Raw genomic sequence first — 27,875 nt, 5'->3', positions numbered from 1 at the left:
GAGAATTCATGCCAACAACACCCACTGATCTGTTTGCAGGCGTTAACATTATAAATATGTCCGTTTCACAAAAAGCTTGAATTAATGTCTGCTTTGTATGGATATCTTTTTAAACACAATACGTGCATTAGAAACCTAGATATTTTTTGTACGACATTTAAGGCAATGATACTTGATACTACGTTCCAGGGCCAACGTGTACCTAAATTTGCCCTACACGCGCATCGCAAATTTGAATTTTTGTAGTATTGCGATATTCAGTAGTCAAAACAAGCACTTCATTCAAAACAACCAACGCCATCATTCTTTCACCGATTACGGTGAATGAGTGGTTTATTTATGCGCGCCGATCTGCACAGTGCGTTGGGTTGTGTTGCGTGTAATAAGTGTATTTTTGAAAGTGAAAACTTTAAAAGATAATATAAAGTCATGAAAAGTGATGAAACAAAAACAAGGTTAAATAGTTCACGTAGGGGCTTATATGAAGCTTATATATCACCGCTTTTAATTAATTTATATCCCTTTTTAAAGGTGTTTTTAACTTTAGTCAAAAAATCATGCTCATGAGAGAAATTATTATGTTGGCTTTCAAAACTAGGAAAACTGCCAATAGTTATATTCGTAAAGGACCAGAAAGTTGATAACATGCATACCTGAGTCTTGAGTAGGTAAATTCTCCTTGTGTGTGTACGAAAATGAAACAGGTACGTCTTTAGTAAATTCATTTGTTCGGTATATGTATACTAAAAGATGTTAATTATTTTTCATTCCATTTTATTTTCATCGATTCAGTGGAAACAAAATTTCGGCTTTGATCTCGACTAGCCAAGCTACACTCCATACGATGTAGGTATTACAAATAGGTTTTTTTTATTGATAAGTAGATATTACACAAAAATTGTTATTGATTACACATAGGTATTACACAAAGGTAGGTAAAAAATTATTAGCTATAGTAACTGACATTTTCTTCTGTATGATTCTGGTATAAGTCGATGGTGCATCTCAGCGTGCACCAATTGTCGCCATTCCAGGATTTTATACATAGACAAAAAAACGTAAGCAGTTTTGATGGAATTAAATTTAAAAACAATAAAGCGCGCGTATTTTTGACTGTTTTTTTCATTACGTATCATATGACGAATGTTTTTATACTAGTTTTTTTTTCTATATATATATATGCAGGATGTATCAGCATGTAGGTACTCGAACGATTTTAACCAGCGATTTAAATGTGTATTTGGAGTACCTAAATATGTATTAGTAATTTTGCTGTCCGATGCAGATTTGGGTGTATAATATTAAACAAATTTGTATTTTTGATATGTATTCTTAAATCTTTATACAAAAAATCAAGTTTTCGAAAAAAAAATCTTTTGGTCTAAACAACGTCAATAGTGTCAATTTTTTCAAGCTTAGCACTCTATCACACTCAAATCCGTCTTTTATATTTTTTCAATTAAAAACAACAAAAAAAAAAATTTTCACGCTTCGCTACTGACCCCACAACCACACGTCACGACGGGTCACGTGATACGCGCTTTACCTCGTGTGCACGGTGCTGCTGGAACAAGAGGGAGTGCATATCACGTGATACGCGCTTTACCTCGTGTGCGCGGTGCTGCTAGAACGAGACGGAGTGAATATCACGTGAACCGCTAGGCAGTTTTAATTTAAATAAATGTTACCGGACTGCAAAATGACATATACATACGAGTAAATAAGCTTTATGTATAGTACTACGTTGATATCTGGTGGAAGGTAATCCACAGGTCTCCGAGGGTTCGGATGACAAGGACGGAAGGGTCAATGGGGAGGGGCTTGGCCGCAGTTTTAGGAGAAATCCTCACTTCAAAATTCCTCAAGATGGCGGATAGCGCCACCTTCGAGTTGGTAAGACCAAGTCGCAATCCTGAAAACACAACATAACAATTGTTAACAGTTATCGCCTCGCAAAGGCCTTTCAGGACACAGGCACATCGATGAAGAGTTTATCGACAGTGTTGGTAATCCTCTATAAATATGTCTATTATCTAGTTTTGTTCAGAGATTGATGAAATTTTGTACATCTGATCTTCAAAAACAAAGAAAGGTCATTGCCTACGCTTTCAAGTAGAATTTTGACACTTCGTGATGAAATTTTGCATACTTGACGTTCAAAGTAAGAGGAAAATTACTGTCTTTAACTGATTTATAAAAGTTTATCTAAAGCCCGGACAACGCCGGGGACTTTAGCGAGTTATTAATAAATATGCTTTACGCTTAAATTAATCAACGCGAAATGTTACGGAACGACGACAAGTTACCGCTATTGTCGATAAAACCTTTTTGGATGTGCTTGTGCTCTTTGCAGCACATGTTTCTACTTCATAAGTTGGATTTCCAGATGATTGGACAGACATAATTATAAAGCCATTTTGATATGATGTTAGGTTAGGTTGGATTAGGAGTGAAGGTTTACCAATGCAAATTCTAGGTCCCTCTCCAAATGGCAGGTAGGCATATTTGGGGATGTTCTCTTCATCCCGGAAGCGTTCAGGGTCGAAGGTCTGCGGGTTCGGGAAGTACTGCGGGTCATGATGGGTGGCGTAGTTGCAGATGGTTACGGGCATCCCTGCTGGGATGGTGAACGGCCTTCCTCCCGGAACTGCTGGTGCGAGGGTGTAAGGAATGGTGCACACCCTATTGATCGTGAGCACTCCTGGATATATCCTCATTGTTTCTACAAAAATACGTTTTCAAGTTCGTTACACATTAAGTTTAAAAACGCAATGTTACAGATTGTCATCGCCAGTTTTCGTAAAACGTTTTAATTTCTAGGCAACAATCTAACAGGACAATCCGATGGCTACGTTCTTAATTAAAAACAGCCAAAGGGGGGAAATAAAGTTTATATAATCATTTGTATTGTGTCTGCGGGGTTTCTCACAAACTCTCTTAAGCAATAAAACTCCAGTTTCAACAAAATACTTGGACTTTTAATGTGATAGGTACATTCGAAAAATAGATTTTCAAAAGTAACTGAAATGTGACAGGATGGGATTGACTGGAACATGTCAATTAATTTAATTAACAGGCGATTAGAATAATATGGAACCCAACCTGGAGGTTCCCACCTCATTTATCACACTCGGACTTATCGGACTCGACAGCTCGTGCCATCTATGGGTAATTTCATAGATTAATCTAGTGGCATCTATGGATGTGCTCTTATGCTAATATCAAGTATCAAGGATATTACAATTTGTGACTAAATAGTGTGTTCGAGACGTTCAGTTTCCTATATTGATATATATTACTAGGCGAACCGGGCCGCCTGGATCGAGAAGGGACGAAATATATTTGTTAGCTGCACAGCATACGTTTGCGGCAAAGGGTCAAAGGAATGTATTAAATGGTTTTTGACCGACAGTATATTCGTTTTGCATTGTATAAACACGCAAAAATTGCAATCCTTTTGATGGGAGGGTAGGAAAACAGTATCAGTAATTGATTTTATACCTTTTGGTTGTCCTTTTGATTGCTTACTTATTTGTTTGAGAGTTGGGAGCGGTAAGAGTGCGTTGTGCGACCCGTTAGTATGAAGCTAATGAAATTGATTATCGTAATATGTTACCAAATACAGTCATTCAACACAAAATGATTCAGTCACAATGTTTACAAATACACTCAACACACAGCGTTTCCAAACACAATCATTCAACACACACTGTTTCCAAATACGGTCATTCAACACACAATGATTCAAGTGGCAATGTTTCCAAATACAGTCATTTAACACACAATGTTTCTAAATATAGTCATTTAACAAACAATGTTTCCAAATACAGGCTTTAAACAGACAATGTTTCTAATTGACTGACTCTATAAGTAATAATCGAATAGCAAGTTCTCACCTTTCAAAATCATATCCAAATATTTGTTATTTTGAAGATGGTCGTATGATAAGTGCCCGTTATTGGCAGCAGCCGCATCATTTAATTCATTTCTTAGTTTTGCTTGAATTTGAGGATTTGCAGCCATCTGAAATATATGAGAAAACATCGTTTTTAAATTATATCCATTGCCAAATTACCGTTATATGATACCAATCAATCATAACAATGGACGAATGAAGGATGGAAAATTGAGATCGATTAAAATGGCAGTTAGGAAATGGTTTTGTGTAGCACCACTGGCAAATACGTTTCCCGGTAAACTTTCGAATTCCGCTGCTTGCAAGAGTTCTTTAAAGCAACAACACTTAGGAGGCTTAAGTAAATACGCATAGGTTTTTAATTTATTTGTATTTCCTAACGTTAAAACATTACTTTGATTGAGAAGAAATGGAACTTTAATGCATCTTTTACCATCTCCCGTGATATAAATAATCATGTCAAGATTTTCACAACCAAAGGATTTTTGTTATTTGTTTTTGGGGTGTTATGCCGTGTTGCGCTAACTCCTTCTTTAGCCAACGTTTCGGACAGCATTGCAGTGTCCATCATCAATGTGAGCTTATTTATGAGAATGTTGCCAGCTCCAACCCTCTGAGCTAACATTGACGTATAATTTTTAAAGTGGTTTTCTTCGTTTAGCTCTGGTGTAGCCGTCAATTACCGGATACCAAGAACTATTGAGCTTAGCTCCATCGTCTCTATTAATATTTACGGGATTTTTTTTGCTTTCATAAGAGCCAAATCTGACGATGGCGCTAAGCTCAATAGTTCTTGGTATCCGGTAATTGACTTATTGGTAATTGGTAATTGTTTGAATATTATGTAAATACTCGTAGTTCAAATCGATGGCTCAGAGTGAAAATATTATATATTCATTTTGAATCGAAAATGTCCTTAATACTGAAAGGTACCAATACAACCTTTAAAAGAGTTCAAATATTTCATCTTCTGAACCTACCGTACCAAATATACGAACACATTAAAATATGTTGTAAATCCTCCAAGCAATGTGCTGATGAGCACATATATTGTAACTTTATATTGTTATGTTTCCAGGTTTTCAAATCTTTGTACTCATTTTTCTCAATAATATTAATTTATGGGGACACAACATTTTAATTCAAAGTCATCGAAATTTGGTAAATAATGAATCGTACTATGTAATTTAGTTGACAGAAGTTAGAAAACATTTCCTAGTGAAAGTGATCAATGATCTATAATTTTGATAATTAATTTACCCACCTCATACAGGGCAAAGGAAACGAGACCACTGGAAGTTTCTACCCCTTCCGACAGGAATCCGAGGACTCGACCGGCAATATCTACTTCAGTGCCTGAAATAACAATTAAAATACCCTTGAACAATGTAATTGTAATGTATATTCATATTTCATATGTAGTATGTACGGGCGCAAATAAATATTAGAATAATAAATAAATTAAATGAAAATACTTGGTTTTAGTTCACTTTATTGATAAATTTTATTGTCTACCGGTTTCAGTACCTCCGTACCATCATCAGACAGTTATAAAAAATATGCTATTAAATACAGAAGTACACATATATACCAGTGGCGGTCGGTGACTTTTTGTAGAAGGGATATACTCGTACTTACTACGTACTTTATATCAAAAAAGATACAACTAGGTACCGTCTAAAATTATCTCCATAAATCCATAACTCAATATTTCCAGAATCCAGAATAAGTTTTTTTTCCGCAAATGGCCGAGACACAAAACTTTTTCGCATACAACCACATAATTCAATATTATAATTTTTCAAAGCAGCGCGCGCATACAATCCAATGGAATAATTTTTATTTATTTAAAAAAAATTTATTATTGAATTCTTTTTTTATACATACATGGATAGTTACATAAAATATTGAAAAATGTATAAAAAATATTGTAATAAATGTACATAATTAAAAAAAAATCCCACGAAGGCGAAGCCTGAGTGTGGGTTATATAAGTATTTTTATCTTATTTCCATGGTTTAAGTGGAGATACAATATCAAATATAAATTTAAGTTATTTTAAAAGAGTTACTGTAGAGATGCAATACAAGAAACTAAATCATGAAATATGTAAAAGTTTTAAAATAACATAAAAAATAAGGTGAATTAGCAGACAAAGCATTACAAACAATAAAATATATCCGCTGTTTTGTATGTATGTGAAATAATAAAAAATAATCTCTCCATGGATATAAATGTTACAGATAGCTTTGCTAAAACTTATAAGAAAAAATATCTATTTGTTTTTTAGCCAAGATTTGATGTACTTTTTAAAAGATTGAAGGTTTACACACGTGTCCCTTTTAATATAATAGAGTATACGATTCTGTCTATTATACATATGAGCAATAAAGAAGGTTTTTGCACGTTGGATGCTGTCATTAATATCGTATAAAGTTGACGAAGATATTGGCTTGCGGGTCTCAGTGCGCATGTGCGGAAAGTACATACGTTCTAGCATTCTTAGATACGGTTTACAGATCTCTTCCACACCACAACGGCTTTACGCGTTTTACAGTATTTGAGAATGTGTATTTAGACTCGTCCGCGCTGTTTGTATCGTGAGGTTCGTTGTGCGTACACAGAAACGGGACGATAATATACGCGATGTCTTGTAAAAAAATCACATTAAGGTCGCTGTAGATAAATTAAAATATTTAAATTGCAGTATTTCTGTTTACGGGTAGAAGTCCAAATCTTTTTACTCTAAACTGCAAGGGATGCGGAGCATCCACAGCATGTATGGATGCTTTTGAAATAAAAAATCCGAAAATTCAAAGGTTGAAACTATCAATAACCAATTAAATTTAACTGTCAGCCCAATTCTTAGTATGTTCCCCATTACTTCACTTATCCGAAGTTCCCCTCCCCCACCTCTCTCCCACAACTGACGCACTGTCCCACTCTACTATACTGTCTCTTTCTTTTTTGATAATATATGTATAATTGCATAATTTTTATAACTGTCTGATGATGGTAAGGAGGTATCGAAACCGTGAGACAATAAATTTTATCAATAAAGTGACCTTAAACAAAGTTTTTTATTTAATTTATTTAAAATGTCATGACACAATGTGTTTGCTTCTTTTGAAAAAAAAGTATTAGAATAACTTTAGTAAATCAGGACTGTCTTTAATACCATCAACATTATTTTAGAATTAAATATATCACATGTTGTTATCCAATTCTTAACTCTTCCAGTGTTATATTATTATTTGTGTGTGTGTGTTTTTTTTAATAATCAAATAAAAAACATAGTGATTATTGGGATTTTCTTAAATGGTGCATCCTTTCAATTAGAGTATTTTTATAGACTCCGTGTATTCGTTTTGTAATATTATTTATTTCTTTAAAAATAAAACCTATCATTTAAATGAAGCTGACATAAAACAATATGCACTAAAGAATGGTCGGCTGTGGAGCGTTTTGTCGACTTCTATATTTTAATGTTTGAAGAAGATTTTTAATTTTTTTTAAACATATATTTACAGATACTAATAAAAAGGTACTTACTTCCGTCTTCTTTCATCAATGCTTCAAAGAAATCATTAGAAGTGTAGCCATTCTGTTTCTTCAGGGCAACTATGTTCTTGGCGATGTCAAGGCATTCAACTTTTACCCATTGTTTAAGAAATCTGTAATATACAATTACAATATATTATCATCATAAATACTCATGTGTCTGTCTATAACTCTGATTTGCTTTGAATTTAAGTGTTTTTTCAAAATGGGATCTAACTAATAAAGCGATAAATCGAAAGTACCTACCTATAGTATAATATTATAACTGAAAGTTATTTTATTTTGTTCTATTTAAAATTCAATTTATATAATCCCGGGTATGATTTCTAATGGGTTCTACGCTAGTTAGTAATAGTATTGTAAACTATTTTTTTTTAATTTTTGTTTTTTTGTCTTACTTTAAATATATTTATAAAATAATTAATCAATTTACAGTATAATCAATAATTTTAACAAAGATAATTCATACAATTAGTTTTCACTGCTTTTGATTTTTTAATGTTTCTCTTCTATAGAAGCTGGCGCTTGTGTCTAAAAGAATAGTATCAAGATGAAGAATATTTAGTGTTTGTAATTATGAATATTAAAATTGATAATTAATTACAAAGATAGTTTCATAATTTTGGTATTTTTACATTGAACTTCTCTTTAATTGCTTTTAATAATAATAATACTAATTGGATGACTTTTATAGCGCCGTTTTTGTGCAAAATCACCTCAAGGGCACTGTACAAACTTATAATACATTTCTACAGTGATCTATGTTATTACTTAACTATTTATGGAGATTATATGCAGTACAATACTTACCTGGTAGGTCACTTGAGATTAATACTTAATTAAAATTTTCTAATTGTTTATTAGCGAAATTTAGATACAGGATTTAGGACATAATTGGAAAATTGAATATAATTCGAGTTTCTCTTAGGAATGGTATATTTAATTTAAGGGTACAACAGCTTAGTAGGTGTTTATCGTTTTCTATTGTTCTGATATTTTCGGGTAGGTTGTTGAAGTATTTTTACCCTAGATATATACAATGTTAAGCAAAAGTGGTGTTACATTTTTGTGTTGGAAATATATATTTTTGACGAGTGCGACTTTCAGTTAAAAAGCTTTGATTTTGTTTTACTTTTATTATTTAAGTTATTATGTTTTTTTTGGACAAGATCAGTAAATTTTAATATTTTAAATTTTTCAAAAATTAGGTGTGTTGGATAATCTCTTGTTTTTTCATTATTATTTTTATAATTAGAGGTTGTTCGCTCGTTGTGTCGCTCCAAAATTATTCTATGACGAAAAATCATAATTCAGTATATATTTACCCCGCAGCATAAAGAAAAATTAGAACATAAATACAGTACTAGATTCACGCGCAATGACGGGTTAATAATTCCGAAATTTAATAATAAATTCGGACAGAGAACGTTTGAATACAACATACCGAAGATATTAAATTTAATTTATTACCTGACACTATAAAGCAATGTAAGTCTATGAATAAGGTTAAATATGTGGTGAAAACTTGGCTATTGAAAAAAAAATTACTTTAATATGTATGAAAAATTGTATGAAAAAATTGTTGTTTCTGTAGATATAAGATGTAAATTATAACTTATAAAAATGTATATGTAACTAAACTTTAAGCGCCTGTTGACAAGCCAATTCAATTGGCTTAGCAGGACTTGTTTGTTGATATGTATTAACTATTTATTCAATAAAAATAAAAAAGTACAATTTCAACAGGGAGTAGATTTGTTTTGTATGCAGATTCCCAGTTGATTACAGCGTATTGGAGATTTAATTGTACTAAATCGTGGTAGACTGATGTTAGAATTTCCAATGGGAGAAAATTTCGAATTTTCAAAATTACATAAATTAATTTTCTTATTTTGTTGACGGTTTGTTTTTTTTCAGTACAATATGATACAAGATATAATTAAAATATTTTTAGTGATTATAGATTATTGTACCTTATCAGGTCGAAATTATTGGTTCCTAACTAGGCAAATTGCCCGTTCCAAGGAACCAAAAAATATGTGAAAGTAAGTGTGTGATTTGTCTATGTCTATAATATATCTCATTAATGTATTAATTTGTGATGTTTAATCGTTACAATCTTAGGATAGAGTCGAACTTGAGCTGTTGTGTATGTTTTAATTGTGTATGAGCAATAATCAAAGTGGTTGATTTGATCTTTCCAGTTTAGGTTTTTGTCTATTATTATTCCTAAGTATTTAATTTTATTTGAAATTTTCAATGTGGAACAGTTTATTGCACAGTTTTTATTATGTTTTTTAAAATTGTCATGTATAATTATGTAAAAATTTTGTGGAACGTCATTTGATTTTATTGCAAATGGTATAACGTGAGTTTTTCAATATTTAGAGATAGTAAGTTTATGTGAAACCAGTATTTAAGTGTTTGTGTCTTCTCTTGCTTTTAGTTTTAGTAATTCCCATGTATCGTCACTTTCAATGATGACTTTATCGTCAGTATAAGAGGTTATATTACCATGAAGTGTTTGAGAAAATATCCCATTTACATATAAGATGAATAATATTGGACCCAGTACCAATAATATTAAGTTAATAGAGTTTTAATTTTCTCACTTGTAAATACTGTAGAATAGTTATAATACCTCCAACATCTGATATTCCCCATACATTCTAATGGCAGTAGACTACACTAGCGCCGCCTAACGGCACGAGTTGTGAGGGTTGTAATGGATTTTATTCATGATAATGCCACGCTCAATTTGGGAGGCGGGTGTGGGTACCGCCGCCCCGGAAACCATTTATTGGATAACCAACACCCCTGCCGCGTCCATGGGGTAACATTTATCTACATAATAGCGGCGAATGGTCGGATCGGGAGAGACTGGTTGAGGGAGACCTTTCACCTCTCCAGCCGGACTCTCTCTTTATTTGGTATTTGGTTTACGTTATACAGGGTGGGGTAAAAGTAATCATTGATGACCGATGTTCTTTTGCTGTATTTTTTTATGATAAACTTTGCTACTGCTTGTGAAATTTATTTATTTAATCCATTAGAATTTATTCCATCAAGTCGAGAAAATGATATCGGCCAAGTGGCCGCCGGTGACTCGGAAATGCTACCTTCAGAATATCGGTTGTGGCTCGAGCAGTGTGCGCCGTTACACCCTCCTGTTGCGTGATAACCACTTGAGTCATTATTAGCTCTGGCCGGGGTCAGTGGGACTATTCATTACCACTAGAGCGAGTGTTAGAGTCACTAAGCAGAGTCACTATTAGCTCTGGCCGGGGTCAGTGGGACTATTCATTACCACTAGAGCGAGTGTTAGAGTCACTAAGCAGAGTCACTATTAGCTCTGGCCGGGGTCAGTGGGACTATTCATTACCACTAGAGCGAGTGTTAGAGTCACTAAGCAGAGTCACTATTAGCTCTGGCCGGGGTCAGTGGGACTATTCATTACCACTAGAGCGAGTGTTAGAGTCACTATAATCTCCGTCCGGGGTCAGTGGGACAATTCATTCATAGAACCCCTGATTTGGGATCTGTTATGAGGTTCAAAGAAGTGTGAGAAGAAGGAAGTGGGAAAAAAGCAGCTTTTAGATTCTGAATAGTGGACTCGCACCAGTTCGATACCATTCCGGATGTTCTACGTTATTTAGATTCTGAATAGTGGACTCGCACCAGTTCGATACCATTCCGGATGTTCTACGTTATTTAGATTCTGAATAGTGGACTCGCACCAGTTCGATACCATTCCGGATGTTCTACGTTATTTAGATTCTGAATAGTGGACTCGCACCAGTTCGATACCATTCCGGATGTTCTACGTTATTTAGATTCTGAATAGTGGACTCGCACCAGTTCGATACCATTCCGGATGTTCTACGTTATTTAGATTCTGAATAGTGGACTCGCACCAGTTCGATACCATTCCGGATGTTCTACGTTATTTAGATTCTGAATAGTGGACTCGCACCAGTTCGATACCATTCCGGATGTTCTACGTTATTTAGATTCTGAATAGTGGACTCGCACCAGTTCGATACCATTCCGGATGTTCTACGTTATTTAGATTCTGAATAGTGGACTCGCACCAGTTCGATACCATTCCGGATGTTCTACGTTATTTAGATTCTGAATAGTGGACTCGCACCAGTTCGATACCATTCCGGATGTTCTACGTTATTTAGATTCTGAATAGTGGACTCGCACCAGTTCGATACCATTCCGGATGTTCTACGTTATTTAGATTCTGAATAGTGGACTCGCAACAGTTCGATACCATTCCGGATGTTCTACGTTATTTAGATTCTGAATAGTGGACTCGCACCAGTTCGATACCATTCCGGATGTTCTACGTTATTTAGATTCTGAATAGTGGACTCGCACCAGTTCGATACCATTCCGGATGTTCTACGTTATTTAGATTCTGAATAGTGGACTCGCACCAGTTCGATAACATTCCGGATGTTCTACGTTATTTAGATTCTGAATAGTGGACTCGCACCAGTTCGATACCATTCCGGATGTTCTACGTTATTTAGATTCTGAATAGTGGACTCGCACCAGTTCGATACCATTCCGGATGTTCTACGTTATTTAGATTCTGAATAGTGGACTCGCACCAGTTCGATACCATTCAGTGGCGTAGCTAGGTAACCAAGGGCCCTGGGGCAAATTAAAAAATGGGGCCCCACTGCTATGTAAACTGATTAGGTTTTATCAAATAAAAATATGAAATATACAAACACTTTAAAAATGCTAAGCTACTTAAGCTCTTTTTTGTGCACTGCAGACTGCAGGGCAGGTAATAAAAATATTAAACAGTAACAACATAAATTACAATTAATTCTTGGTGTAGGTTTGGCTAATAAAACGAAATAGAGAAGATTCGAGGGTTTATTATATAAAGGTCGGGCCTACCAACTGACTAAATAACAATTATATTTACAATTTTTTCCTATCTTTAGTTTTCGCAAAAGTATCAATGACTTCGTTTAAATCCAGGCTTGATGCGGTTTTGTTTTCAATTGCTATTAGCGATAAATGTCGGAGTCGAGTTGGACCATCTTATTTCTTAAATAATTTTTTACTATTTTTAATTTGCTAAATGACCTTTCAGCTGCTACAGAATAGGGCAGGAATTGTAAAGAATAATAACATTGCTGTAAATACTTCCGTTAGGTCGCATTCTAGCACTCCATATTTGCTCATTATTTCCTTAGATAATTGGTGAACAGTCCATGCTTGAGTTAGTTGAGGTAAAACTAGATGGTAAATATTAATAAATTGAAGTGAAAAACTAGGGCCTATTATATCTGAATATGAATTCGTCACACTTTTGTAATAAAGTTGCTTCATCAACATGTAATAAAAATGTTGGTGTTAGAAAATCGAATATATGACAGACTGCACTCATACCAATAAAACGTGTATCTAATTGAGATATTACTGTGTGTAGTAAATTATTGAAAATCTCAATTTTAAATATTTTTTCTCGGCTTGGAAATCGGTGATCAGCAGCTAATTCATCAAAATGTTTTTTTAACTTTTCTTTGCCTTTTTTCTTGAAAATGGGTATCAATACCATATTTTTGCAGTTTCACTGGCTTTGCACTTGAATAATTCGAAATCATTTCTATGAATTTGCAACTTTGCTTTGGTCTCTGCTAAAACTTTACTCGCCTCGCCCAAATTGATGTCGCATTTTTGTAAAGTTTTGGATGCATAATTGATGTCGTTCAATACACTGTGCGTGAATTCGCAAAGCAACACGAACTCGAAATTTAGCATTTTTGTTTTAATACTCCCTGCTTCACTACGCTCATCTTTATTAGGACTCTTTAGAACCATTTCTGATAATGCTTTGATAATATCAAAATAACGAAGTTTTATTGCAGATATCGTATTGACCCTAGTGGACCATCTAGTCTAATTTAGTTTTTTTGGAGTGGTGTCCGATTCGCTGGTGAATTTTGACAGTAGATCCCAACGTTTGATGTTGTTTCCTGAATTTAGCTGAATTTAGGGGAATTCCCTAGGCATAACTTTTGAATTTCTCTCAACTGATTTGTCATGATTAAAGTGGGGTTGCAAGTTGCAACCTGTCATATTTATTTTGAAAATGGGAGAAATTTCCAAAAGTTCAGTTCGATCGAGATTTCTGATAAGGATTCGAGGGCCCCCTGAGCTTGAGGGCCCCGGGGCACTGCCCCGCGTGGCCCCTAGGTAGCTACGCCGCTGATACCATTCCGGATGTTCTACGTTATTTAGATTCTGAATAGTGGACTCGCACCAGTTCGATACCATTCCGGACGTTCTACGTTATTTAGATTCTGAATAGTGGACTCGCACCAGTTCGATAACATTCCGGATGTTCTACGTTATTTAGATTCTGAATAGTGGACTCGCACCAGTTCGATACCATTCCGGATGTTCTACGTTATTTAGATTCTGAATAGTGGACTCGCACCAGTTCGATAACATTCCGGATGTTCTACGTTATTTAGATTCTGAATAGTGGACTCGCACCAGTTCGATACCATTCCGGATGTTCTACGTTATTTAGATTCTGAATAGTGGACTCGCACCAGTTCGATACCATTCCGGATGTTCTACGTTATTTAGATTCTGAATAGTGGACTCGCACCAGTTCGATACCATTCCGGATGTTCTACGTTATTTAGATTCTGAATAGTGGACTCGCACCAGTTCGATACCATTCCGGACGTTCTACGTTATTTAGATTCTGAATAGTGGACTCGCACCAGTTCGATAACATTCCGGATGTTCTACGTTATTTAGATTCTGAATAGTGGACTCGCACCAGTTCGATACCATTCCGGATGTTCTACGTTATTTAGATTCTGAATAGTGGACTCGCACCAGTTCGATAACATTCCGGATGTTCTACGTTATTTAGATTCTGAATAGTGGACTCGCACCAGTTCGATACCATTCCGGATGTTCTACGTTATTTAGATTCTGAATAGTGGACTCGCACCAGTTCGATACCATTCCGGATGTTCTACGTTATTTAGATTCTGAATAGTGGACTCGCACCAGTTCGATACCATTCCGGATGTTCTACGTTATTTAGATTCTGAATAGTGGACTCGCACCAGTTCGATACCATTCCGGACGTTCTACGTTATTTAGATTCTGAATAGTGGACTCGCACCAGTTCGATAACATTCCGGATGTTCTACGTTATTTAGATTCTGAATAGTGGACTCGCACCAGTTCGATACCATTCCGGATGTTCTACGTTATTTAGATTCTGAATAGTGGACTCGCACCAGTTCGATAACATTCCGGATGTTCTACGTTATTTAGATTCTGAATAGTGGACTCGCACCAGTTCGATACCATTCCGGATGTTCTACGTTATTTAGATTCTGAATAGTGGACTCGCACCAGTTCGATACCATTCCGGATGTTCTACGTTATTTAGATTCTGAATAGTGGACTCGCACCAGTTCGATACCATTCCGGATGTTCTACGTTATTTAGATTCTGAATAGTGGACTCGCACCAGTTCGATACCATTCCGGACGTTCTACGTTATTTAGATTCTGAATAGTGGACTCGCACCAGTTCGATAACATTCCGGATGTTCTACGTTATTTAGATTCTGAATAGTGGACTCGCACCAGTTCGATACCATTCCGGATGTTCTACGTTATTTAGATTCTGAATAGTGGACTCGCACCAGTTCGATAACATTCCGGATGTTCTACGTTATTTAGATTCTGAATAGTGGACTCGCACCAGTTCGATACCATTCCGGATGTTCTACGTTATTTAGATTCTGAATAGTGGACTCGCACCAGTTCGATACCATTCCGGATGTTCTACGTTATTTAGATTCTGAATAGTGGACTCGCACCAGTTCGATACCATTCCGGATGTTCTACGTTATTTAGATTCTGAATAGTGGACTCGCACCAGTTCGATACCATTCCGGATGTTCTACGTTATTTAGATTCTGAATAGTGGACTCGCACCAGTTCGATACCATTCCGGATGTTCTACGTTATTTAGATTCTGAATAGTGGACTCGCACCAGTTCGATACCATTCCGGATGTTCTACGTTATTTAGATTCTGAATAGTGGACTCGCACCAGTTCGATAACATTCCGGATGTTCTACGTTATTTAGATTCTGAATAGTGGACTCGCACCAGTTCGATACCATTCCGGATGTTCTACGTTATTTAGATTCTGAATAGTGGACTCGCACCAGTTCGATACCATTCCGGATGTTCTACGTTATTTAGATTCTGAATAGTGGACTCGCACCAGTTCGATACCATTCCGGATGTTCTACGTTATTTAGATTCTGAATAGTGGACTCGCACCAGTTCGATACCATTCCGGACGTTCTACGTTATTTAGATTCTGAATAGTGGACTCGCACCAGTTCGATAACATTCCGGATGTTCTACGTTATTTAGATTCTGAATAGTGGACTCGCACCAGTTCGATACCATTCCGGATGTTCTACGTTATTTAGATTCTGAATAGTGGACTCGCACCAGTTCGATACCATTCCGGATGTTCTACGTTATTTAGATTCTGAATAGTGGACTCGCACCAGTTCGATACCATTCCGGACGTTCTACGTTATTTAGATTCTGAATAGTGGACTCGCACCAGTTCGATAACATTCCGGATGTTCTACGTTATTTAGATTCTGAATAGTGGACTCGCACCAGTTCGATACCATTCCGGATGTTCTACGTTATTTAGATTCTGAATAGGGGACTCGCACCAGTTCGATACCATTCCGGATGTTCTACGTTATTTTGCACATTAAGTAATCCCGCAACATCGGGGTACGATCTAATGAGTTTACTGCTCTGTCACGTAGGCCATATATATATGAGTTATAAAATAACTAGTGAATTATTGACTGAACCTGTTTTAACTTGACCGTTTTGAATAGGAAAGTATTTAAGTATCTGCCTACTTACAAATCTTATGATTTCAGATGAAATTTTGATTTTTATTAATTACGATTAAATTAGAGAAAATTAGAAACAAAATTTTTTAGACATGAGGTATTCTCTTCTCAGAACAACTAGTAAAATAAGTATACAATCATATCAACTTTTGTGCCCTTACCCCGTGCTCAAATAGTTGTGAATCCAGGGGGCTATGATGTAAGCAAAATTGCTCATTCCCTCCCAAAAGTCAGAGACGAAAAACGACAAAGCTATTTTCTTAAAGATATTCTCCTCGTCAGCAAACGTATTACATTGCAGGCCCAGAACTCCAGAAACAACCACGTCCGTCAAGTACTTCACAGCCAGCTGGAAAATAACATTTAGTAGTTAATTAATTATGGACATTGCCTGCCATCTTACGGATTATAACAAATCTTTTTGAAATAAGGTGCTATAAAAACCACCAAAAGATGTCACTAATGTAACTCTGTGTTAAATTCTGCAATCTCTTAATAAAAAAACCGTAACTTACATAACTTTTTAATTAACACGCTAACTTGGTTTATTTATAAATAGTTTCTGAAACAACATTGTCACACTATCAGGGCATGATGACAAATAAAAATACTAAATAATACACAATCTAACAATAATATTATTCTGTATTATACATTTGCGATAATACAAGATTATTACCTACTAGAGTGCCCGAATTAAATGGATGTTATAATTAAATCATGTTAATGCTATCATTTCATATCTATCTAACAACATTGCCAATAGTTCATTTGACAAAAGATAAATATAGTTTTGCTGAAAAGTATTTAAAAAAATAAAATATTGCTACTAAATTGTGAACGGTAGGTATCAATATAAGCAAAAGTAGGTAGGTAGGTATCCACCGAATCATGTTTGTCACGTTCTATGGAAGAAGTATTATTTTCATCTTATTATTGAACCGTGAATTATAAAAGATCAATGTTCTAATCATTATTTTATTAAATAAATACGTCTAATTTTTTATTACTGATAGAAGTTGAGAAAGAAGAAAAATAAAATTATAAAAGTTTACCGATTTGGTAATAGTAACAATAACAAGCCAAGACCAATTAAAATCCAGTTTAAAGACTCCCAGACAGCTAGAATACTACAAGGAAAAAACATCTCTTAAAGAATAATGTACGCACTTACTTTGACTCGACCCCGGCACAGCAAAAGCACCTAATGGACTTACAGACAGAACTTGAAAAACGAAAAGCCAATGGAGAAACGGACATAACTATAAAGTACATAAATTCGTCACCTAAAATAGTCAACATCCATCCAAAAAACCGAGTATAATGAAACTGAAAATATACTACCGAAACATCCGTCGACTACAAACAAAACTAGACGATCTACACGCAGCTCTTCCGTCCCATCATCATGACGTATATGCACTTACGGAAACCTAGCTTGACCCTGCAATAAGATCATCTGAACTTGGACTCACTAACTAAAAAAATTTTCGTTGTGACAGAAATGCCAGATCAAGTTCGAAGTCCAGAGGTGGAGGTGTTTTAATTGCAATTAAACCAAAGTACTCATCTAGAAAGTGACAGACGAAAAACAACAACATTGAACATTTATTTTTGCAAATCTCTACTGGACTGGAAAAAATATTATTGGAACCACCTACCTACCACCACTCTCCGATATTCAAACATATAGAAACCATTGTGAAGACGTTGAACATCTCCTGTCAAAATACCCAAACTCAAAACTTGTTACTCTTGGAGACTACAACCTTCCAAATCTGAAATGGGAATCCAACGACAGCGGCTACATCACAAACGAAAGCGAAAATGACCGGCACGAGAAATCTTGGACACAGCAAATTTTTTAAACCTGTACCAGCACAATTTCATCTATAATAATAACGATCGTTTACTAGACTTGGTACTATCAAACATCCCTAAAATATCTGTAGAACTGTTTAATGATCCGCCCCTACCTGCCGATAATCACCATTTTCCCCTATGTGATAACGATACCAAACCTGAACAAAAAACTCTGAACTTTAAACGAGCAGACTTTGACTCAATTAACTGCAACCTTTTTACACATCGAAAAACTACACCTACCCAGTTTGGTTCTCATCGGAGCTAACTGCCTCTCTTCAGCAAAAAAAAGGTCAATACAAAAAATTCAAAAAAAGCAAATCCATAGCTGATTATATAAACTTTAGGGAAACTAGGAAAAAATGTAAATATCTTTTTAAACATTGCTACAAAATGTACATAACTACCATCGAGAATAATGTTTTTAAATCCAAAAATCTCTGAAAATTTCTTTAAAAAATAAACAATGAAAACATGGATTACCCACTAATAATGCAAATGAATGGAATAAGTGCAAACAAAACACAGGACATTGTAAACCTTTTTTCAGACTTCTTCAAAAACGTATACGATGAGGAAACCCCAGATGATAAAATACCCGAATACAAATTTAGTAATACTACACATTTAACAAATTGCCATATCACATAAAAATCTTGCGAACCGAAATTACTTTCCTTAGACACTGACAAATCTTCTGGCCCAGACAAAATTTCACCAATATTCCTTAAAAATGCTCCAATGCATTATCTAAACCGCTTACAGTACTATTCAACCGCCTCTTGTTCCTTGGATATTTTCCAAGCCGCTGGAAATCGAGTTTCATTACACCTATCCTCAAAAAGGAGACGACACTGAGATAGCCAATTATCGCCCCATTTGTATACAGTCAGTACTTCCTAAGCTTTTTGAATCACTGGTCCTTGATGAAATCTATCCCAAATTAATAAAACTAATTGACCAAAAACAACACGGTTTTATCAAAGGTAGATCAATCGCAACTAAGTTAACAATATTTCAAAACTTTATATTAGAATCTTTTGCAAAAAATAAACAAGTCGACTTCATATATACAGACTTTTCGAAAGCATCCGACAAAGTATCCCTTGGTATTCCCAATTATCATTGGTAGAATGCTGTGGTATTTTATCAATAGATAGACATATTTACACACCAGTTCATTCTTAATTGAACTAACCATCTATCTAACGTACACACGTAATATGAATATGAATAAATAGTTTTGTCAGTATAAAAACGCAATTATTTCAAATGTAATAATTCTTCGGTGATTCAATTCAATATCATATTTGTACGACTTTCTTAAAGAATTCGACTTTTTTGTGTTCGTACAAAACTATTTATTCATATGACCACTAAACACAACCAAGTAATACGGCCAAAAGAGGCGTAGTACTAGTTAGTTAGACAGGCATCCCCCTCTCACATCCCAGCTCGCAGACAGGCATCCCTCTCTCACATCCCAGCTCGCAGACAGGTATCACGCATCTGTAATCTTTGAGCACGGTTAAAACAATAAACCTAATCTCTAAATTTACCGATTATTATTAAATTAATCATCTTCCATAATATAAGAAAGGACAGTTAATATGAGAATTTTCGGGACAAAAGTCGGAGACGCCCGGGGAAGACATGGCACGATCAGGTGTATCAGTCTCAAAGGCTTCTTTTATTTAAGATAGACAAATATTTCCGGGTTAGGATAAACTGACAATGTTTGAAAATCTCCCACTACCACCATAGTGAGTGAATTAGCCAGCCGACGAAATGAACGAACAGCGCCTCGCTTCCGTGGGTTCGCCAGGGTGGTCCCTGATGTGGTTCTGCGGATACTTGAAACTTCTGGGCACAGAACAAAGGATCTCGAAAGGCCCAGGTAGCTTGGAATTTACTGTGGTCATCACTTAATAAAGTATAGATAAGTTAATACCTCTCTCGCTTCCATGGGTTGGCCAGGGTTGTTCCTGATGTGGTTCTGCAGATACTCCACCATGCGCTGACTCTTCTCATCCATGATGTCGTACATTCCCTTTATCTTGGTCGGGGTAAGCACTATGGACCAGCGAGCGCGCTTCGCCTTCCACAACTCGCCGACGTGGAAAAAAGGGTTCTCCGCGAGGATGGCGTCTTTCTCCGTGTCGGTCTGGAGACAAACGTGGATTTTTAAATTAATCAGTTTTGGATAACATTAACCCTACACTCTTCTTTGAGGATGCAGTGTGGAGTGTCGTTTTAAGGAAAGGAACGAGATGTTCTGGGAAGGAAAAGGTGTGAGGGATGGGTTGGAATCTAGGGATCAGTGCGGACGTATGATCTAACCCTCGCGCTGCGGTGCAAAACGATGGGTCAATAGAGACAAGTTGGAGAAGTCAAAGAGTCTACCCAAACCAGCCTCTCCCGATCCGGCCCGCCACGCAGCTGGTGGCCGGCACATCCAGAACACACCTCACTCGATGAACCCGGACACTCTTGTTAAATCACCAAACGTAGCGATCCATTTGGGGTGACCTATGACAGAGGTGTTGGTTATCCAATAAATGGTTCCCGGGGCGGCGGTTCTCGAACCCACCTCCCAAATTAAAGTAAAGTTTAACATCAAACGATATTGAAGAACATAGAAACGCGAAGTGGGAGTGTTTCGACAGTCAAAATTCAAAATTTCTGATTCAAAATTGATAATAAAATTTTCTTTTTTTCAAATAGAATGATGAAATACGATATCGGTTTTCATTCAAATCTACATGGAAGGCATTTGTATATCATCCATTCAGTGATAAAAAAGGATTGATCATTGATTAGATAGTGTTAAAGCAACTTTTTGTGAGATAGAATTGAAGCAAGATTTTCTTAAATACAGTTAAAGCAATTACGGGTTATGAAACAACCCTTTGTTAGATAGAGTTAAAGCAACATTTTGTTAGGGGTTTTGAAACAATTAATTATTAGGTAGAGTTGAAGCAACCTTTTTTTAGGGGTTATGAAACAACCCTTTGTTAGGGAGAGTTGGGGAGACCTTTTTGCAATGATAAACAAGCATCTTAATTGTTGTTATGATAATCAATATTTATTGCCATCTTTTGTATCGGTTGGAAATACTGCATTCATTGAAAAGATAAAACGATGATAAAGTGTTGTGGGAATGTCTGTATGCCAGGAGTAATGGTACTTTTACATTGCTTAGAGTGAAAAGTGGATCAAACTCTTTCAAATACCAAAAAGCTTTCTTGAACATGTTAACAAATTTAATCTAACTGTGGCCGATGGGTTTGACAAGGTCTTGGTACAAATTTCGAATCGGAATAGATCATTTTAATGATCTGTTTTAGAGGTATTATGCCGTGTTGCGCTACCTCCTTCTTTAGCCAATCTGCCCTGATGATGGACGCTGCCATGCTGCGGTCATGCTAGATCATGGTATCGCCCAGTAAAGAGTGTGCGTATACGAGCAGTATGGTGGCAATTGAATAAACGATCAATAACAGTTAAGGCCAGGTTTAAGGGGTCACGGCAAACACTTTTAAAGCATCCAGTCAGGCCCACATTAGCAAATAATGGAAATCACACTTTCAATACAAGGAAATGCAATCGTGATAAACTTGCTGTTTTTATATTTGCTTTCTTTGAATGAGGTCGTCTACTACAACTAAATTTCATACATTTTACAAATGTATCACATAAATTAGAGCATGCTGAGGACGGAACTTTTTAAAATTTCGTAAAACACCGAATAGTATCAAAGATAATATAAGCCTTCAAAATTTTTATTTTTGCGGCAGGCCGAAAAGAGTGAGACGTCACGAGACAATCGTGGCTGCGCAGCATGCAGCATTCCATTTGTGCGGCAGGCCGAAAAGAGTGAGACGTCACGAGACAATCGTGGCTGCGCAGCATGCAGCATTCCATTTGTGCGGCAGGCCGAAAAGAGTGAGACGTCACGAGACAATCGTGGCTGCGCAGCATGCAGCACTCCATTTGTGCGGGAGGCCGAAAAGAGTGAGACGTCACGAGACAATCGTGGCTGCGCAGCATGCAGCACTCCATTTGTGCGGGAGGCCGAAAAGAGTGAGACGTCACGAGACAATCGTGGCTGCGCAGCATGCAGCACTCCATTTGTGCGGGAGGCCGAAAAGAGTGAGACGTCACGAGACAATCGTGGCTGCGCAGCATGCAGCATTCCATTTGTGCGGCAGGCCGAAAAGAGTGAGACGTCACGAGACAATCGTGGCTGCGCAGCATGCAGCATTCCATTTGTGCGGCAGGCCGAAAAGAGTGAGACGTCACGAGACAATCGTGGCTGCGCAGCATGCAGCATTCCATTTGTGCGGCAGGCCGAAAAGAGTGAGACGTCACGAGACAATCGTGGCTGCGCAGCATGCAGCACTCCATTTGTGCGGGAGGCCGAAAAGAGTGAGACGTCACGAGACAATCGTGGCTGCGCAGCATGCAGCACTCCATTTGTGCGGGAGGCCGAAAAGAGTGAGACGTCACGAGACAATCGTGGCTGCGCAGCATGCAGCACTCCATTTGTGCGGGAGGCCGAAAAGAGTGAGACGTCACGAGACAATCGTGGCTGCGCAGCATGCAGCACTCCATTTGAATTGTAATGTACTGCGTGTGACTTCACGGGACACTATTGCATACATTTTACAATTTGAAAATTATTATACAACAGATTTTCATCAAAATCAAAATAAAATTAGGATACGACCAAATTGTATTGTGTACAATTCATCTGCCACATATTAAAGGTTTTGTCTTACGTGAAAATCATTTTCGGCAAAGTGGTTGTAATCTTTGATCAACACTGCCTTGATGATGTCCAGGTCCCTGATGACTAGAGTGGGGGTCCCAAGCTTGAAGAAACCGAAGTAAGCTGCATCCGTGAACTTTCTAAAGAATTCAAACCAATTCATTTTAATAAATTATTTATCAAAGATAGTAAGCTCTCAAAACATTCGTTCGTTGCCGGTGAAAATATATAAGAAATCATTGTAATATTTGTTGAAACAATATTGGTTCCATGATAACTCCTCAAAATGACAATTCAACACACCTTTAAAAGGTATAATGTCATTAAAAGTGATTAAACAAAAACTAGGTTAAATAGTTACATATGTAACCGATTTTTTGTTTCATCATTTCTCATAACTTTATAACACTTTTTATGGATGTGTTGAATTGTCATTTATTTTGATGAGTTATCCGGTCACCGTAAATGACTTCAACTATCACCCCACTTTGGTTTGATCCATAGTTTAGGGTCGCCCTATTTATTCAGCGCCCTTTAGATAGTTTTCACGAATACGGCGCTATAAAAATCATCCAAGTATTATTATAATAGTATTTCATAGTACACTTAAACACTTACTTGTACAAGTCGTGGTAGATTAAGCCAAAGTGCTTTTTTCCGGTCAGGGCCTCCTTAAAGTTGCCAAAGAAGAACTTTGGCTTTTCGTAGGGTATTCCATACTTCTTCCAGTAGTTAAAGTTCCAAGTAAGGAATAAATAAGTCACCAAAGTCAAAACGGCGAACACCGCACTCAGTTCCACGAGCATCTCGTCTAATATTCAATGCGCTGTGATATAAACTGAACGAGCGGGAACTGAATATGTAGGTATCATTATCGTGTTATCTGAATTTGAATAAGCGGTTGAATCAATTGGGATGGACGGGGCCTCGGCTAATAAATTCCACTTCAATAATTTTATATCTATTTCTAGATATCGTCTAGAGGTCTGTTTACTATTTTTCAATTTTGACAGGGCTGGACAGCTTGATAAGAAACATATTTCATTTAGAAATAATGTGATACCAAAAAACTAATCCTGTTCGATATCGGGTTTACATCGAATAATGGAACCTGTATGTGAGTTTGGCACCATACTTAGCAAATAATGGTACTTGTATGTCAGTTTAGCACCATACTCAGCAAATCCGCACCGTTAAAATATTACATTACTAATTAATAGTATTACAATAATTAATAATTTAGTGAAATATTTAGGTACATTTTTTATTATTTAATTTAATTCATGAAACATACATTGTTGCATGTAAATTATATTTACAGTTAATGGTAAATATAAAATAAACCAGTTTAAACAAGTTCTATTTACAATAGTTTTTATTTTTTTTACGGATTAGGAAGCAGGTATTTAAAAAATGGAGTTCTACGAATTAAACATAAAAACAATAAATATATAGGAAGCGCGAAGATATTTTGGTTACAGATTAGGAAGCAAGTAGATATTTTGGTTACAGATTAGGAAGCACGTAGATATTTTGTTTACAGATTTGGAAACAAGTAGATATTTTGGTTACAGAATAGGAAGCAAGCAGATATTAAAAGATATAATATTATATGATATGAGTAAAAAATGAACTGTCAACTCAGCTACCGACCGGTCAATACATTATTTGAATAGTTTATGGAAGGTGATCCAGATGTTGCCAACGGCTCTGGTGGCGAAAACGTTGGGATCTATCGGCAGGGGCTTTGGTTTGGTTCTCGGAGCGACCTTCAGTTCGAAGTTCCTGATAATGGCTGAAACGCAAGTCTTGGCGTTCGTCAGGCCGAGACGCATTCCTGTGGGAAACAATACATAACTTAAATACATTAACAAATCAGCGCAGGGCAGGCTTCATTACACTGAACAGATTTTATTTATTTATTTAAGCGGATTACTGAGGGTTCCCGTGAGTACTCTGAGCATTTTGTGCTATCTTCCAGTTTACCCACATTCTTGTCAGTAACCTGGTTCCCTTTGATTAAGTTCATATAAATATTTTAATCTCTTTATGTAAATAAGTAAATTTGACATGTTTTCATGAACCAATGAAGTTTCCAAGTAAAATTCATCTTACATGCAGAAAAACATAAATTAAAAGAAAAACTGAAAGTGAAAACATAAAAACAACTTAATGAAAATAACAAAATATCTTACACTCAGCAGGGGAAGAGGGTACGTAATAAACAATTTGATTTTATTTTCTCCAATATGTATTTAGTAAACTGAACTAAGGACAGATAGAAAACATCGGCGTCTGAAAATATATTATTGTACCTATGTTGTGCATGTCCTTCTGAAAAATGAATGTTGTGTGTAGTTGGTTTTTGAGTGTGGGATCTGGAATTGTTTGTTTGACTGTGTATTTCAAACTGGACAGTGGAAATGAACATTTTCCAGAAGGTAGTCGTCAATCAAAAGCATTGTGGAAAATTTTTAATAAAAAGTTTTGGTCGGATGTATTTTTTCTAACTTCTAATGTTGATAGTTTGGGGAATGCTAATGAGTCTTTTAAATGTTTGGGTGATTGGAAAGATTTAAAGTACAAATGTTTTTTTTTTTTGCAGAATTTTTTAATTCCTTCTAACCTTTCAATATTAGCTTTATATTGGGATTCTACATTACTGATCCAAATTCTAATATTGAGCGAAAGCGAGATATACTATTTTAATTACATAAGGTGATCTGAATAGTTTCGTCACTCTTATGATGAATTCTAGAATTTTGTAGGCCCTGTCTCAGATGAAATTTATATGTGATCGGAAAAAAAAACCGAGTCCATTATTATACCTAAGTCCTTACTTCACTACATATTTTTAGTTCTACGTTATTGATTTTGTATGGGAATGTTAGAGGGTTAATACTTTTGGTGAAATATATTGTGTTACATTTTTCCAGGTTAAGGAACAGTTGTTCGCACAATATATTCCAAGTCTATTAATATCCTCTTGCAATTCAAAGCAGTCGTTGATGTTAGTGACTTTTTTGTAAATTTTAGTGTCATCTACAAAAATTTGGAATTTTGAGTTTTTAAAACATCTCCCATTATCATTGATATACAAAATAAACAATAAAGGTCTAAGATGTGATCCTTGTGTAATTCCTGATGGTATTTTATAGAAATGTGGAGAGAAACCCTTATATCTAACTGCTTTACTTTTTTTTGTGAGATACGACTTGATCCAACTTGAATACCTATTTTTATCAGCTTCTTCATAAGCAGTTCGATATTAAATTTATCAAAGGCTTTAGAAAAATCCGTTTAAATTGAGTCAATTTGATTTTTCCACCCATAGAATTTAATATAAAATCTGTGAATTCCAGCAGATTGGTTTCGACTGACCGTTTTCTGAAAAAGCCGTGTTGATTTTTGATATGATTGTTTATGCTGCTGGAAAAAGTTGATCAAGAACTATGTTTTCCATTATCTTACTGACAATCGGGAGTTTAGAGATGGACCCGTAATTGGTAATATTATTTTTGTCCCCGGTTTTGTAGATAGGTGTAAAGTTGCAGAGCTTGCTTCCAAACGTCGGTGAGTTTTGCTTTCCTCAAATGACATTTTGAATAGCAAGGATTGGACAATTAGTTTCGACATTTTACATAAAATATTAGTGGAATTAAATCAGATCCCGCTCTTTTATTCAGATAAAGTTTTTTTTAATAATTAAGTAATATAATTGATTCAATGGTGTGTATATGTAGATTAGAGTTTTAGTCATTATTGTCAGAGTTAACCCAGGTAAACGTTTTGGTTGTCTCCTGTTTTCACAATGTGTCTTAACTCATGTATATGTTTTGGTTGTCTCCTGTTTTCACAGTATGTCTTAACCCAGGTATATGTTTTGGTTGTCTCCTGTTTTAACAATGTGTCTTAACCCAGGTATATGTTTTGGTTGTCTCCTGTTTTCACAATATGTCTTAACCCAGGTATATGTTTTGGTTGTCTCCTGTTTTCACAATGTGTCTTAACCCATGTATATGTTTTGGTTGTCTCTTGTTTTCATAATGTGTCTTAACCCATGTATATGTTTTGGTTATCTCTTGTTTTCACAATGTGTCTTAACCCAGATAAATGTTTTGGTTGTCTCCTGTTTTCACAATGTGTCTTGACCCATGTATATATTTTGGTTGTCTCCTGTTTTCACAATATGTCTTAACCCAGGTATATGTTTTGGTTGTCTCCTGTTTTCACAATGTGTCTTAACCCAGGTATATTTTTTGGTTGTCTCCTGTTTTCACAATGTGTCTTAACTCATGTATATGTTTTGGTTGTCTCCTGTTTTCACAATGTGTCTTAACCCAGGTATATGTTTTGGTTGTCTCCTGTTTTCACAATAGTAGCACCAGTAGGAACTATACGTATTGTCATTTCAAAACCTTACAATATGCATGTATTATAAATATGAACCTTCCTGAAGAAATTCTCTAAATTAAATAGTGAAAACTCTATAAAAATCCGTCGCGTAGTCGAGAAGAACTAAGGACACAAACAAAGAGGTGCAAATAGCGACTTTGTTTTATACTATTTAAGGATAATTAAAATGAAAATGAGATAATGTAATCACAAACACAAGTGCATAGATATGCCCTTCGTTATGACGTAGTGCGCTTGACTGTGCAGTCGGCAACCATTCGCTGCAGCGTTTCTTGAAGCTTTGCTCACTGCTGACATTTGAATAGACACATTGGTAATTCATTCCAGAGTTTTAATTATGAGTAGCAGTGAGCAGTAACTACCCTGAAGTACAGCGGTTTGCTTTG

General features: G+C 35.9%; 2 protein-coding genes and 1 pseudogene across 3 annotated transcripts in view; 1 reads left to right on the top strand and 2 right to left on the bottom strand.

Annotated features, from left to right (window-relative positions):
- The window catches only part of LOC149420133 (glycoprotein-N-acetylgalactosamine 3-beta-galactosyltransferase 1-like), a 109,912-nt gene that overhangs the window by 31,093 nt on the left and 50,944 nt on the right, over nucleotides 1–27,875 (top strand). The window lies entirely within an intron of this gene.
- LOC149420135 (cytochrome P450 6j1-like) lies at nucleotides 758–24,003 on the bottom strand. Its single transcript, XM_089636404.1, has 9 exons — nucleotides 23,692–24,003; nucleotides 23,084–23,213; nucleotides 20,254–20,466; nucleotides 16,601–16,788; nucleotides 7,469–7,590; nucleotides 5,181–5,272; nucleotides 3,897–4,023; nucleotides 2,462–2,722; nucleotides 758–1,912 (listed from the first exon to the last, which is right to left on the bottom strand). The coding sequence occupies exons 1-9, from the start codon at nucleotides 23,877–23,879 to the stop codon at nucleotides 1,740–1,742; spliced, it is 1,494 nt and encodes a 497-aa protein (XP_089492530.1). The 5' UTR covers nucleotides 23,880–24,003; the 3' UTR covers nucleotides 758–1,739.
- Nucleotides 24,145–27,875, bottom strand: part of LOC149420134 (cytochrome P450 6j1-like) — a 34,368-nt pseudogene continuing 30,637 nt past the window's right edge. The window contains exon 9 of the transcript XR_016302701.1: nucleotides 24,145–24,910. The product of XR_016302701.1 is annotated as a cytochrome P450 6j1-like (transcript). The remainder of the gene's footprint in view (nucleotides 24,911–27,875) is intronic.

This window comes from Hesperophylax consimilis, chromosome 10 (genome assembly GCF_061612785.1).
Source record: "Hesperophylax consimilis isolate HC1 chromosome 10, BYU_Hcon_1.0, whole genome shotgun sequence".
Lineage (NCBI taxonomy): Eukaryota > Metazoa > Arthropoda > Insecta > Trichoptera > Limnephilidae > Hesperophylax > Hesperophylax consimilis.
This window is presented reverse-complemented; position numbering and strand designations above follow the sequence as displayed.

What these genes read in the sequence shown, in the direction of transcription:
- LOC149420135 (XM_089636404.1), bottom strand. Translation starts at nt 23,879, where the DNA reads ATGCTCGTGGAACTGAGTGCGGTGTTCGCCGTTTTGACTTTGGTGACT. An exon ending in AACCCATGGAAGCGAGAGAG is followed by an intron (nt 16,789 to 20,253) that starts GTATTAACTTAT and finishes GTTATTTTCCAG; the next exon opens with CTGGCTGTGAAGTACTTGAC. An exon ending in ATTGATGAAAGAAGACGGAA is followed by an intron (nt 5,273 to 7,468) that starts GTAAGTACCTTT and finishes TTGTTATTTCAG; the next exon opens with GCACTGAAGTAGATATTGCC.